The 15368-nt window shown below is 42.7% G+C and overlaps 1 protein-coding gene across 2 annotated transcripts; it reads right to left on the minus strand.

Moving 5' to 3' along the window:
* Positions 1–1957: 1957 nt before the first annotated feature.
* Positions 1958–14079, minus strand: rspo3 (R-spondin 3). Of its 2 annotated transcripts, none has more exons than XM_047042189.1 (6): positions 13099–14079; positions 9594–9776; positions 8956–9099; positions 8642–8788; positions 8238–8423; positions 1958–2855 (listed from the first exon to the last, which is right to left on the minus strand). In XM_047042189.1, exons 1-6 carry the CDS (start codon positions 13190–13192, stop codon positions 2644–2646), a joined length of 966 nt encoding a protein of 321 aa, XP_046898145.1. In that variant the 5' UTR covers positions 13193–14079; the 3' UTR covers positions 1958–2643. The 2 variants fall into 2 exon arrangements, with proteins under 2 accessions (XP_046898145.1, XP_046898153.1); XM_047042197.1 differs by lacking the exon at positions 13099–14079 and adding an exon at positions 12985–13084.
* Between the last annotated feature and the right edge of the window lie 1289 nt (positions 14080–15368).

The following is a 15368-nucleotide window of genomic DNA, read 5'->3' on the forward strand; positions in this document are numbered from 1 at the left end:
TATTAAATGTAAAAACATACTACGAACAGGTAACGCATATTTTGCTTAGGCTATAGCCTACGCTTGTGATTGTAGCCTCTACGTCACCTTAGTTTTAATCATATTCGACATAATACTAAGTAAATATCAATTGGTGCCTATTTCAATTTGTAGTAGCAGTTTCCCCCAACAGAATGCTTTTCTTGAAAAGATGATGATGATGATGATGATTAAGATGACAAAGAGACATTGACTGCTGCCGCAGAAATGGATGCAGAGAATTATGAATGGTAGCTACTGGTAGTTCTCTCCCCATCTACTTTTATTTACAGGCTTGTGGGGAATTGTCAGTTACACTGACATTGTGAGAATAATTAATATTAAAAAAACGATTTGCACATTCTGATCCTGTTGAACAGAGCATGGATGCTGTATACAGTGAGATTTTCATTTAATGGCAAGTGAATTTTGCATGTGGAACTGTGAAATGTAGCTAATGTCATCTCATGTATACCCAGTTACAAGTAAATGAGTTGTACAAATTGCACCTTGTGAAGAAAGTGCCAAAAACTGACCAAGAGGTGTAAGCCTACTTAAGGTAGGAGAATAAAGGCTAATCTCCAAAAAGATTTACTGGAACACCAGTTACGGGAGGATGCATGGTCACAGGTGATGTTAATTGTAGGAACAATAACCTACATTCATATTAATTGTTGAATTTGCTGAATTTCTATTTTGACCAAGAGATGTTGTACATAGGGCAGAAGAATAAAGGCTGATCTTTTAAGGCTATCCACCTGCCCCCACCTCTCTTATGGTAAAATATGGAGTTACTGGATGGAGTCTCAACTGGATGGCTCTCACATCTTTGTAACTTACTGTACATTGCTAGACATGTTGATAAGTAAGGGTCAAGATTCTGGTGTGATTGTAGTTGTTCTTGGGTATAAACGGAATTGTGAAGCATTGTTCTGTGGATTCTTGATCTCCTGAGACCTTCTCCTCAGCTCTGGCTTGTCCTAGGCCTACTCCTTCTTCCTCACCTCATAAGAGTTAACTTCATTGATTGCATTCATTTGCAATATGATGAAATGATTATATTATTTAACCTTAATTTGACCATTCTTGCTCTGATTTAACCCAAAGAGTCAAATAACTGTAATTCCATTGGTATTGGCATTATTTGGTTAATGTTAATACATTGTTCAGTTTCCCATCTTTCTTCAAACCGTAGGGGAATTAGTTTCGGTTGTTTGGCCAATATATTGACCGCCAACAATGTTGAAATAGATTTGCTGAAACAACAGTTACAGGACGGTAGCCTACATCATTGTAGGAATCATATGAATCATGTAAATTGTAAGAACAATAACCGATAGAAATAGGCTACTCATTGTTAGATTTCTATTTGTAGGCAATAAAGAAAACCAAATACAATTTCAATTATTTGTATTTATTTCAGTGCCAAAAGGCATTTGGTCAATTCTGAGTGCAAATCCACGGCGAGTAACACTATAGATAAAGACCCAAGGGCTGAGAATGTTGCTAAAATAAATTACAGATTGTGACAGGAAACGGTAACGTTAACTTAGGTATTCATCAGAGAATTAAAGTACATAAAACCGCAATCTTAAAATCGTCTCCCGGCGTATAACTAAGCGAATTAAATTTTGTTCGAGATCGCTCGGCTGAACCAGGAAACGATATGCCGTGTCTGCCAAAGCTATCAGGGTGAGAAAGTGTGAGGGCATCGGTAGAAACCCAGAGCTTGGCATGGAAAACCTGCTAGCGAGCAGGTTAGTTTCAAGTAGTAAGTTACCATGGAAACTTACCAAAAGGTTTCGTTACCTCTTTCTGGAACGTGGAACTGGGAGTATGCCTCTTTTCAGGGTTAAACAACTCAAGGTTTTCACTAAACCTGCTACTTGGAATACCCCCCAGGTATGTTACAAGTGCAATACTTAAATACCATACAATAACAAGAAACACACAGACTTTTGCAAACCCATTATAGTTTATTGGACATACAGGTACTTTTGAGTTCTGTTTAGGTGGGTTTATTGAAAGCACAGATCCTGCTCACACTGATAGGCAAACTAGTACTTTGTTTAGGAGACACATAATAAACATGGCCATGTAAGCTAGGATGAGTGTTCTCGGAATCAAAATAAACGTGAGTCTATTTGCCTCATATCTGCATGCAGTATCCGCATTTCTTCTCTCTCTGTAGGAAAGTTCACTTTTAATTTACTCAGCAAAAAAAAAAAAAACACAATGACATCTAAAGAACAGCAACAACCACAACAACAATTCTAATTAATGTCACAAACATACATTAGAAACAAGACACAAAATTTGTCGCTGTTTGAACTACAAAGAAACAGAAATAGGAGATACCCTTCCTTCCTTTGCATTGTGTATGTGTGTGTATGTCTGTGTTTGTGTTAGGGTAGTTGTTGAGTTGTGTGTTTGTGTGTGTATCCTCAAAGTCAGTAGTGGCCCTAGTACCATGTGCCCCGTCTCTCTTGTGCATATACAGTATTATAGTTAAATTATACAGGTAGCAGCAGCACCCCTCCAGAAGGGGGTTGAGGGGGGCGAGAGGGGAGAAAGAGGGGGGCAGAGGAGGTGGAGATAGAAGGAGACTGGGCCTCAGAGCGCTTGCTACTGTGCTGGGCTGGGAGAAACAGGGTCTATGTTCTGGCCTCGCCGGCGCCTGTGCTCTGTCTTGTTCCTTTTTTCAGAGTCCTCTCGATCACCCGTGTCCCTTTCACGTTCTTGCTCTTTCTCTTTTTTCCTCTCTCTCCGGCCTTCTTTGTCTCTCCTGTTGTTCCGGTTCCTTCTCTCTCCCCGCCGCTCTCCCTTTCTCTTGTCTCCTAGAGAGAGAGAACAAACAATTTTAGGCAACTCCTCTATCTCTTGTCCGTCTTGCCGTCTTGCATGCCGTATCCATGCATTTATTTTCTTTCCATCCATTTAAACTTATTATTCAGTTGTTGGTAAGGCAAATCACTAGTCAACCACAAGGGGTCAGCCTGAGACCAAAGATGACAGCCAGAACCTAGCCAACATTTATTTCATCTGTTGCAATACTCCACTGATAGTTTTGATAAAAATAGAATGCCTTTAAATAAATGTTAGTTTATCTGCTTGTTGAACCATCATATAAACAAATCAATGTATTGGAATGTTGAGAGTTTCTCACTGAAACTCAGAAGGCCATTAGTAATAACAAGAAGAGAGATGGGAGGGAGAGAGGGAGGCAGGGAGATAAAGGGAATGTGACTAAGAGATGACTACACATATAGAGATGGAGGGAGACAAAAAGAGAGAAGATAAAATAAATAGAGAGATAGAGAGTAGAGACAAATCTACTGAAACTGAGCCTTTCCTGTTGTGCCATCCATGTGTCCACGAGCGGGATTGCGAAACCGCTGAGGTAGGCACTGAGGCCCTCTCTCCCTGTCAACCGTAGCCCCCCCACCACCACCACCACCACACACACACACACCCATACACACTCTCTCTCAACACAAATGCCCCCACTTCTGTCTGTGTCCATTAATCAGCCAAGCTCTCCGTTCTGACCGGGAGAGAAGGGGTCTCCGCTATCGACCATAGCTGACCCACACATTCCTGGGGTCCAGCCAGAGCGATATAGAGCCCTACCAGCAAACTGTGTTTAGTCTCCCCTGCAGAACTAATGAAAGCATCAGCCTTATAGGTGTGGAGGATACTCAACCTGGAGCTCTCTCTGCCTGTAATTATCTACCCAAGTGTGTGTATGTATGTGTGTGGGTGTGTGTGTTGGAGGGGGGGAGTAGGTAGTATGAGTAAGTAATTGTGTGTTTGGGTGTGTCTGGGGGGTGGCTGAGGTGATGTGTGTGTGTTTGTATTGTGTGTGTGACAAATTATTGAACGAGGGGGTTGGGTGTTTCTCTTGCTGCGGGAGTACAGTCCAAACAATGTAGGGGGCTTACAGAGAGAACGAAAGAGAGAGAGAGTTTCATTGCTGTGGTGTGAATTGTGCTGTTGTGTGCCATCCATCCTGGCAGAGACAGAGAAACAACAGGACAAACAGATGAGCATTCTGCAAGACTGACCCACTCTGTCCCCATTGGAAGTATGACTAAAGATCACACACCACCCATATTCTATATTTAAAAGAAGTTCTCTAATTCTGTCCAATTGCTTTCTCTGTCTGAAGATTTTGAAGCTCCAGCAGATTAGTCATTTAAAGGTATTTCCCAAAACCTGAGATCTAAGCTGACCTAGAAGGTGTTAAGATGATGACAAGGAGTGTTTATTTGGACTCTTTGCCAGTGGAAGCTCTGTCTATGAGTTTTGTAAACTGTCCTACAATATGCTGGACCAAAATGAGACATTTGAGTTAGCAAATCTCTCCACAAACATATAACACATTCTCAGGAACTTCCTACCAGTTGTTTTTGCAGTCAAAGGTGGCACGCATGGAGGGGTTAACTGAAACTGTATGGATTGAGGTGTACAACCTGCTGTGAAGCTATCATGAGACAACAAGTAACGTCAAAAAAGAATGAGGCTGTGGATTAGCTAAAGACAGCTTTCAAAAGTTAAACAACTTCATAAGAGTTTTGCCTAAAGTGCTTGGAGTTTGCTTATCTTGCTTAGCACAAGAATTTCCAAAAAGAGTGGGGAAAATGGAGTGTCAATGGAGAGAGAGAGAAAGAGGAAAGTGGCTGGAGTATGTAAACAGCTGGGATTCACTCAAGCCTTTATTCCTACAATTATCACATTACCCCTTGTCTGATGTGCTGACATGAACATACATGCTACATGACTTAAAAATATGTCAATTAATGGCTAACTTTTAAATCTTTGCAAATGTATCTGCACACACATTTTCTATTACCAGAATAGAACTGATCTACACCCTACCCAACATACTGGAAGCCGGGTGGGGCTGGGGCCTGAGAGGCAGAGAGGATTTGTATGTGTATGTGTGGGTGCGTCTGGATGTGTTTGTGTTGCTGTGTGTATGTGGAGAAGCACAATTAGGATAATGACGCAGAGGGGGCAACATCCTCCATGGCAGGCGTGCGGTCGTCCGGGGGCTTTTGGCGGGAGCCAGGCAGGGATTAAGAGCTCTGGGCTGTCCCAGGGGAAGAATGCCCGCTGCTTTGAAGGCACGGGATGTCCGCTTGCTCCCCCTCGTTCAGCACCAACCGCCTGGCCTGAGGGCTGGAGGTCTTGGGGGGGCTGAGAAGTGGAGGGGGACACCGGTGATGGGGAGGGAGGCGAATGGATAGATGGGTGATAGTTTGAAGGACAAAGTAGTCGTTGTCACATGTGCAAGGACGTGAATGTACAGATGTGCTCTAATTTGTTGGTACCCCTCTACAATAACTAAGAAGGTACAATTTCCTCTGAGATAACTTGAAACTGACTAAAGTAATGTCATCCACCATTATTTATTGCATGTTTAATAGAAGACTTTATTTTTGATTTTGTTTTCCAACATAGTATTGTCAATAATAAAACTACTTAAAATAGCATGGACAAACATTTTGGGACCCTCAGCCTAATATTTAGTTCCACAACCTTTAGAGGCAATCACTGCAACACTTTTCCTACCATTTGCACTATCCTATGTTGATTTTCCTTTTGTGGCCACGCCCAGGGAATTTGGTTACAGTTCAATGGACCTTAATTTTCAATTTACCATGCTTTTCTATTATTTTCTTTCTGATCTCCTCAGAAAAGTATCTCTTTTGCTTGTTTTGTCTATTCATTGGTGCCCACAATGATGCCCAATGGCAGTGACTACTTTCCTCCATGTAAATAGGCTGAATGACTGATTACAAAATTGGAGACGTGTGATACTAAGTAAAGAAACCAATCGGTAAAAAAATACCTATAATCCAATTCGTTATCATCTTTTGGAAGGGGTACCAACACGTGTCAAGGCCATTTTATAATATCTATGTAGAATGGACGATAATTAATCTATTTTCACAGCGTCTTTGCTTTATTCTATGACATTTAGTCATTTAGCAGACGCTCTAATCCAGAGCGACGAGAGAGACATACCATAGGCATGCATGTGTGCATCATGCAAGAGCTTTTAATGTCATCATTATTCAATAAGGAGAGAGAGAGAGAGAGAGAGAGAGAGAGAGAGAGAGAGAGAGAGAGAGAGAGAGAGAGAGAGAGAGAGAGAGAGAGAGAGAGAGAGAGAGAGAGAGAGAGAGAGAGAGAGAGAGAGAGAGAGAGAGAGAGAGAGAGAGAGAGAGAGAGAGAGAGAGAGAGAGAGAGAGAGGAGAGAGAGAGAGAGAGAGAGAGAGAGAGAGAGAGAGAGAGGAGAGAGAGAGAGAGAGAGAGAGACTGCATGCTGGAATGAGTGGCAGGTCTGTCCCAAGGCCAAGACCCAAGCCACCCTGAGAGGGGTTGACCAGCCAGCAGGGCTGAGTTTGAAGAAACTAAGTTCCGGGACGGTGACTCACACTGTATTGGAAGACAGAGGAATATCTGGGAGAATTGAGTGAGGCCAGTGGGATCACTCAGTTCTGTTTAAAAACAGCGAGACACCATGGATGAGTTCAAAGCAGCCTTTTTTGAAAACAGCAGCGATTAAAGTCGGAGGGTAGAGAGAGCAAGAAAGACAGAGGGAGAAAGGGCTAGAGAGAGAGAGAGAGACACGGAGGGACAGATAGAGTGACAGAAATATTTGGGACTTGGCAGGAGAAACAACAAATAAACCTGGCGTGGTCAGTGGGGCTCTTGGAGATGGAGGGAGAGATGGCCAGGGGGAGGAGGAGGACGTATCACTGTCTGAAGACTGTTGGGGATTATAGAACGTTGGCGGAGGTCAGGCTCTGACCCCCTGGTGCATACGGAACATAAACACTGACACGCAGGGGACGCACCAGAGCAGATAATTAGCACTCACTGGATGTTCTAAGAGCTGGGGCAGCTGAGTAATCACACATACACACACAAACAAGCAGGGCAGGGGCAAGGTCGATAACCGAGCCTGCAGTGTGTAACACGCACCCACAGCTGTGTCCTGTGACCCATCAGAGGATCAACGTGGAGCCGACTCCACACTAAGCCCACACCCGCCTCAGAAGCCCCCACACATGGGGAGGGCTGGAGGTGTTTACTTTGGTGTGAGGAGAAGGGGAACGAAGGGAACAAGGAACAGGAGAGACAGTGTAAGATCGACAACTTGCGTGCGAGAGAAAGAGATACAGACAGAGAGAGTGAAAGGAGTGTCAGGGGCAGCCAAGAGGAAACAAAGGGCGGGGCAGAGGGCACATTTCATGGCCCAAATTAGTCCATCCCCGTCCAGTTGACACTCTTCACAAATTACCACATTAGGGAACATGTAGTTATTTTAGAGGAACAAGTTTGGGTGTATCAATTTGTGTGGGTATACAGTATATGTGTGTGTATGGATATGTATGCATGTGTTTGTGTGCATTGGAAGCTGTTGGGATTAGTAACTAAACTAACTCTTCAGTCTCCCGCTGCCTCGTGGCTCCCCAGGGAGGATCGACGACAGCCTGTCTACTGCAGTGGACCACTCCCGGCTGCATCACACACCGTCTGTGTAGTAAGTGTGAGGCCTTGGAGACCTCCAAGTCTTTCTCTGTTATCTCTCACTTGGCTGTACGGATGTCGCTAAACTAGCTGCCAACCAGCATGAAAAACAGTGTGTGTTAAACTGTTTTTAAAAACCACAGTTAACAAACAAAAACACAAATATACTAATATACTAATCCTTTATGGAAATTTTTCCCCTCCACAACCCTCTGTTTCTGCGTTGTTTTGGTTTGGAAGTAGTGGAGTTCCATTCATTAGGAATCACGCGAGTCAATGTTTACAAGAAACTGTTGTTGTTTTGGATATTTCCAAAGCCGAAAGGTCTTGCAGCCTTGCAACACAGCAGATGCATTCTGCTAGTGTCTAGCAACTGTGATGGTAATCATCTATGTAAACAGCTCTGTTTCCTACAGAAGGAGGGGCCGATGTTGACCAGTCCTTTCACACACACAGATAAACGAGTTAAAGTCTGGCATCCATATGAGAGCAGATGACTATCATACGTAGCAGGGACGTGCAACTATGCAACCCACCTGGGATTCAAACTCATGACCTTACCAACCAATTGTATTATTGCATTTGTTGTCACAGAAGCTGAATGAAGTTTTAAATTCTTCTTCCCTTTTTGTGTGAAGTACTTTGTAACCTCGACTCATTGACAGCTGCATCATTACCTGGACATCTTCTCTTTTTGACGATGCATTCTTTTGTCTCAGAGATGGGAGGGCAGGGTTGGCCTAAGTGGGAGGGGTGTAGGATGACCTTCCTGGTCCTTGTTTCCTCCCCCCATTTAAATCCACAGGTTCTCCCAGAGTTGGAGCAAGGGCTCCATTCGCTCCATTCACTCATCTCACAATGCACTGAGAGGGAGAGAGAGAGAGATATTCCATTAAATCTTATGGGATGTGGCTTGCACTTTTGTCCGAATGATGTTGACATGATGATGATGTTTGTCATTATACAAAGGAAGACTAGGAGCTGGGGTTGGGGAAATAGTGGATACTAGTAGGTCTACATTGGTAAGGATCTAGAGAATGCACAGAGAAAACCTGCATCAGGGTATGGTTATAAATCTCACCTTGATGGGTGCACTCCATTAGTTTGTCATTAGGCTCAAACCCCTCAGGACAGACTTGGTTGCACTGACCCTGCTGTAAGTAAAAGCTGGACCTGCATCTGGTACAGGTGTCACTGTTCACGCACGTGTCACACTCTGCAGGACAACCTGGAACATCAACACATTCCCACACTATCACACAAACACAGTTTCTCATAGTCGCACAGTTGTTTATTTGTATCTGTTTATGGGGGCACCTTCCTATTTGTGTGAGTGTGTGTGTGTGGTGTGAATGGTTGTGTGGGTGTGTTTTTATAAGTCCTCTGCTTACTTACTGGAAACACACTCCCTTTGTGTGTCACTGCGGAACAGTCCTTCTGGACAGTTCTCCTGGCATTTCCCCTGGTGCAGATAGTAGCCTGCTCGACAGCGCATGCAAAAGTTCTTGTTGAAGCAGGAATCACACTCGGGCCCACACTCTGAAAGACAGACCCACCGCCAGCGTTTATTTAAAAGTGGGAGTTATTGTGTGTGTACTGAACGTTAAACATACAAGCAGGGCAGTCCCGTATGTCAGAGAGAGCAGCCTCTGCAAGACTGCTCAGCAGGAATATAGGTTACTACCATACAGGGATTATGTCGGCACCTCTCAAGGAGAGACCCCAGGTTACAATATCATGTTCTGACAATGCTGTACACAACTTGATGAGGATATACTGAGGGACAGGGAGGTTCAAAGGGGGCTCATGTTAATATCACCATTGAGGGGCCATTCCCAAATTGAGGCTGAACCCAAGTCATTATGACCTTTCGGATATCTTAAAAACAATAGAGTCAATATGTTGGTTATCTCAATAAAACCAGAGGGTAGCGCGAACATCAAATCACTTCCAGTTGTCGAACCCTCTGAAAGGTACTGTGGTATTAAATGATAATAAAGTAATGAGGTACTAGTACAAATGTTGGTACTTACTGGTGCATATGTTCCTGTCAGGTGAGCGTGTGCCGTAGAAGCCACTGGGACAAGAGAGCAGACACACTCCGATCTGCCTCATCCCATTCCTCTCCAGGAAGATGAAGAAGCGAGGCTTGCAGGACAGGCAGCCATTGTAATCAGAGCAGGTCAAACAGCCGCCCTGGCAAACCCCCGGTAACACTACACAAAACACAGGGGACACAGTCAATGAAAGCACCACAGAATTCAACTTTTGAATATTTGAATGAATCTGCAGATGTTCAATATTTTTTGGGGGGGAGACCTAGGATGAATGTACTCAGCTCAAACTCTAACCTTCACTATCAGACAAGTCAAGTTTGATTTTTAAGATGGCAGATCGGACTTCTCATGTAGACAGCATGAAATTATCACAGCTAATTGAGTTCAACAGCATGCTGAAATGGAGGCCATCGTTTATTTAGCATCATCAACAAATGCTGTTTCCAGCGACAGTGACCGTAGATTAGAAGAACCCTATAATAAACAAGACAGAAAAGCATTTGGGGCTTGTCTGTGGAATCTCTCGGCGGGAAAAATAATCAAAGGAGGTCTCAAGTAAACGCGTCTGCTTTGCACGCCACCCTGTCACCTCTACTCTCTCTTCACGGTGTGTCATGCCTGCCATTTATTGACACTGAAGGACCACCAGTGTGTATGAATGTGCTTCATAGAGAGCTAATGTGTGCCGAGTCAAATCTGAAGTGCAAATGTGTAAGCCAAGATACCCTTCTGATGTAAACACACTTAGCACAATGTCCGTTAAAAGATTATTGCTTTGCAGAAGGTGCTTGGGAAGGAAGGTAACGGTAGTGAACCCTGGCCCTGATTCTTTTGTGTTCTGTTGTTAAACTCAAATCTTTAGGCCTACTCTTTGTCTCTTACACCATAGATCACATCCTTTTGATGCAAGTAATAGATCCATATCTCATTAGCTAGGCCTGATCTCAAGACTGTGGTAAAAGCCATCTCCACTACACAGCAAGCTGGGGTTTGGATCCAGTTAAGAAGCATTAGCAGTGTTTATCACAGGCAGATGGATGAGTAGTGGGTTACAAGACGTTTCCCCCTCCAGCTCTGGCATATCGTGCTATTGAGTTTGAATTTTTCCTCTGTATCCCATCAGCTTTTGCTGCCAGATTGCAATAGATCACCAAGATTCTGTTTGACATATCTTAGCAATCTTTACAACTGCTGTCCATTTGCCCACATTTGCTCCTGCCAAGCCCGGCTGATTCACACAAGCTCTAACTCAGAGGAATTTAGCCTGCCCTTGCACTGACACAACATTGGTTGGGCAGCAGCTTGCATAACCAATCACACCACAAACTTTCCTGCATATGTACATTTCTCCAATCTAATAATCAGATGCTAATTTAAAATAACCATGAGCCTATGTTGAAACCTTTCAATAGTCTGCAGGAAGCTGCAATGTTGACAGCTCCAAAATTAAGGCCTCTACGGCATTGGTAAAATTTCAATAATTTACATGGAATTATATAAATTATATAAGGTTTGACAATAATTCTGTCAAAGACATTTCAATATTTCCCTTTGTCTCTTTATAGGATAGGCAACAAAAAATAATTGGAGGGCATGAAGAGGTATGAACAGGAATTTAACAGGTCTGAATTTGAACACAGCAATCACAGTTACAAGCAGTAGTGAGAGGCAGGAGAGACAACTATTATACCACCCAAGAGCCCCTGGACTGTAGTTTACAGAAGGACTTCTCCTAATCTATCTTTCATCTATACTGTGTTTGTCCCTAAACCAGGTAGGTCTTTGTGAATGCATTGTCATTTACAACAACATTCTGACATTTAAATGTATCATCAAGCAGGATGGAAGAAGATGCTTCAGACCAGTTGACCGCATGGTCATTGACTCGCGATCCTTTCCTCTTCTCTCCCATTTCCTTTTCCCTTTTAATTTCCCTGTTGCCCTGTGTCCTGAGTAGTGTACTCATTCACCTCTCCCCCCTTCCCACAAAGCACATGCAGACACACTTACTTGTGCCTTCAAAAGCATCAGCTCAGAGTAAACAATGACTAGAAAGAGTTCATTTCTCCTACGAGATGAAATCCCTCTGCATTTTGATTTCAGTATTAGTATCACTAGTTATTCTTTTAAATGCACAGGTGAAAGTTGCCATCACCTACTATGACTATTTCAAATGTCACCTTAGGGTAACACATTTTTGCCTTAGGGACACTGTCAGGCTTTCTGAGGTACCATTTAAAGCAGTACCACTCTGATAGCAGATTAATTAACCAATGAGCTTATCTTTGGGGCATCTCAATCAAAAGAATGGAACATTTGGTAAAAACAGCTGGAGGGCTTCACAAAACAGGTTTGTCTGACTGTTTATTTGAAAGGACACTGAAACAATTTAGGATATATATTAATTGGAGATTTGAATGGTTTAAAGACACTTCTAAATTGCCAATTCCTAACGAATTGTGCCTTCAAAAGCATCAGCTCAGAGTAAACAATGACTAGAAAGAGTTAATTTCTCCTACGAGATGAAATCCCTCTGCATTTTGATTTCAGTATTAGTATCACTAGTTATTCTTTTAAATGCACAGGTGAAAGTTGCCATCACCTACTATGACTATTTCAAATTTCACCTTAGGGTAACTAATTTTTGCCTTAGGGACACTGTCAGGCTTTCTGAGGTACCAGTTGAAGCAGTACCACTCTGATAGCAGATTAATTAACCAATGAGGTTATCTTTGGGGCATCTCAATCAAAAGAATGGAAAATGTGGTAAAAACAGCTGGAGGGCTTCACAAAACAGGTTTGTCTGACTGTTTATTTGAAGGGATACTGAAACAATTTAGGATATATTTTAATTGGAGATTTGAATGGTTTAAAGACACTTCTAAATTGCCAATTCCTAACGACACATAATTAAGCCCCCTTTTTGTGAACAACAATCCCGGCACGTAAGAAAGAGTCGCTCAGGTGTGATCATTTTGACTAGTTCAAAACAACAAATTAGGGACACCGACTTCTAAAACGCTTTGCGTAAAGTGAGCCGTAAACCTACTGACCGCCAGAGAGCGATAGGAGCTAGCGGACAGAATAAGTGCGCACGGCGCAGATGCCGCTTTTACCCGCGAGAAATCGTCAAATAATTTTAAGAAACCTAATAACAGTGCAGTGTACCTCAAGCAATCTTCGTATACGAATGCTAATAAAACAAATAGCTTAACTACAACTGGGTTTAGGAAAACAAAACTTAGTCGCACACCCTGCTGTTTTTACCGGTCCAAATTAAACCAAGCTATCCATATCACCAAATATAGTATGCCCTAAACAGTTAAAAGACAACATGTTATAAACCCAAGAGTGAAATGACACTTACGACAAATAATGAATTACTGTCCATGACACATCGTTGGGGACGTGGACCATGCAAGAGATCATTGCAATGCGCGCGGTGCGCTTCAAGTCCACTGTCTGCATTCAGTATACTCACGTTTATGTTGCCGGTGCCTGGAGGTGTGTTGCTGACAACCAGTGTATTCTATGCAGTGCAAGATTAACACAATGGAGAGCAGTTGTAATTGCATAGTAACCCGGAGATGATACGCCAATGTCAATGTCCGCGATTTTTTTATTTAAAATCCGGTGTTTTTCAGAGGGAGATTGGGGTATAATTCCTAGAATGAGCTGAATCTCCTGCACCCTTGTGCAGAAGTGAGAGATATGTGATGTACAATGGCCCAATGGTACCTGGGCCGCTCAGACAGTAACATTCTGGATAGAATCCTCATACGTGCCACAATGCTCGACCAAAGCAGGTATCCACTGTGATAGAACGTATTCCCACAACATTACCCGTTATTTTTATCCTCCACCGGCACGGAACTAAGGAAAAACGCAGAGCAGAAATGGAACTGACATAGTGATAAAAAAAATTTAATTTGTCCTCTTCAGTGGTCCACACCGATTCCGTGTGAAGGTACTCCGGGCGTCCAGGTGTGAGGGCTACTTTATTGTGCCCTGCGAGGAAGAGGTCATCGCGTCATCTCAGCATCTAACTAAGAAGCCAACACTAAAACTCGAAGGCCAACACAGCAGGACATTTAAGTGTCATACAGAGTGCCAAGTTTCGATGGGTTTGGAAATGTGTGTTTTGTTGATGCACGCCTGCTATTGCCTTCGAAACGAAACTCGAACGAATCTCCGCTATAGTTTCAGCTCTTTTCTGCTTCGCGTGCAGTACCCATTCACTCACTTCGGCTTGCTCTCTGATGACTTCAGCCCGGTGTCGTGTCTCTTTCTCTCTCCACTCCACGCGCTCCAAAGTTTATTTAGAGGGCAAGCCCCCCACGTCAGAGACCCCCTCGCTTTGACTCCTAAAGTTATTTTAGAAAGGCAGTTCACGCAAGGCGTTTAGAAATCTACAGTGAGTTTTAATCTCATGTCAACAGAATAACAGGTAGCCGACTGCGATAACTGTCATTTAAATAGAGCTTTAATAGTTTTTATTGATAGGCCTAATTATCAACAGTTAACTTAATGTATAATGTATTGTCAATTTACAAAATGAGAGCAATTAAGACAGACTTTACCATGAAAAGTTGTATTAAATTTGAAAATTGTTTATGCTTCTGTTGTTTCTAATGTGGATCCACAAGAATGCAATTTACAAAAATTAAAACCACATTGTAGGTTCATAACACGCGGCTTGGTTTATAAAGCGCAGCGGAGATGAGTCTCCGGGGACTTGCGGTTCTAACCTTAGGAAAGTTCCTGTATGTAGGCTAATCGTGTTTAAAACGGGAGAGATAGGCAAAGGGGTCTTGTGGCCTCTAATTTCTCAGTTGTCTCTTTTACAATTAACATCGGTACTGAGCACGCGTTTTTGAAGCCTGGATTAAGGCCCTACCGTCCTGTTGGAAATATTATCAACAGCAATTATGGTTCTCGAGTTTGTTTATAAATTGTTGGAGTTCAGAGATAGAAAAAGAGCTCCGACAATTCGTCAGCACGAAGTGTTAAGTACATCTCTGGAGGCTCATCGCTCCTTGGTTAGTTGTGAGTTGTGCTTGTACAGCGCACGCACCGTTTTACTCTATACCTATTTCTTTTTTGGCCAATTTCCATTTGCCAAAAGTGAACAACATGTCTTTTGTAGCTACTCATGTTGTTTTGCAACCTCATTTGTCATGGACAAGATTAGTACCTGTGAAAATAAAGAAAATACAGTTGTCATTCTAGCATGATGAATGGCAAAATACAATTCCTGTAATTTGTGCATTTTTTTAATTGTAGTATTATTTCAATATGAACACCCCATTAGAATTTTTTTTGACGGCCATTATGTGGGCCACAGAAGGGAAGGACGAGTTCCCTAGTTTGTTCCATCACCTCTAGAGGGAGTCAGTGCTGTATAAGCCTATGTGACCCACATAGAAGAATCTAACTGTTTAGGGAATACTGTTATAGGGATCTACTTACCCAGGATGGGCACTAACATACTATTTATTTCTGCAGCACTGGGAGAAATTATTGCAGTGTGTGTGTGTGTGGTGGAGAAATATCAAGCGATAGTGTTGTGGGCAACCACTTTCGAAGCCTCCAACAATAGAGCAAGAGAGAGAGAAAGAAACAAAAAAAGAAAAGAAAGAAAGAATAGAAAACAAAAAAATCAAGAGAGAGGCTTCAGCCCTTTGCAATGTATCTAGGTCCTGTATGCCAGTGGTATTCCTAATTTCCAGATAAGGGGTTATTTACTTGTCT

The sequence above is a fragment of the Hypomesus transpacificus genome, chromosome 2 (genome assembly GCF_021917145.1).
Source record: "Hypomesus transpacificus isolate Combined female chromosome 2, fHypTra1, whole genome shotgun sequence".
Classification (NCBI taxonomy): domain Eukaryota; kingdom Metazoa; phylum Chordata; class Actinopteri; order Osmeriformes; family Osmeridae; genus Hypomesus; species Hypomesus transpacificus.

Bases quoted from the DNA above. Each gene is read 5' to 3' on its own strand.
- rspo3 (XM_047042189.1), bottom strand. From the start codon at position 13,192: ATGCAATTACAACTGCTCTCCATTGTGTTAATCTTGCACTGCATAGAA. The intron at 9,100-9,593 runs GTAAGTACCAAC...TCTGTCTTTCAG, and splicing joins TGACAGGAACATATGCACCA to AGTGTGGGCCCGAGTGTGAT. The intron at 2,856-8,237 runs GTAATGATGCAG...CTCTCTCTCTAG, and splicing joins CAAAAAGAGAAGATGTCCAG to GAGACAAGAGAAAGGGAGAG.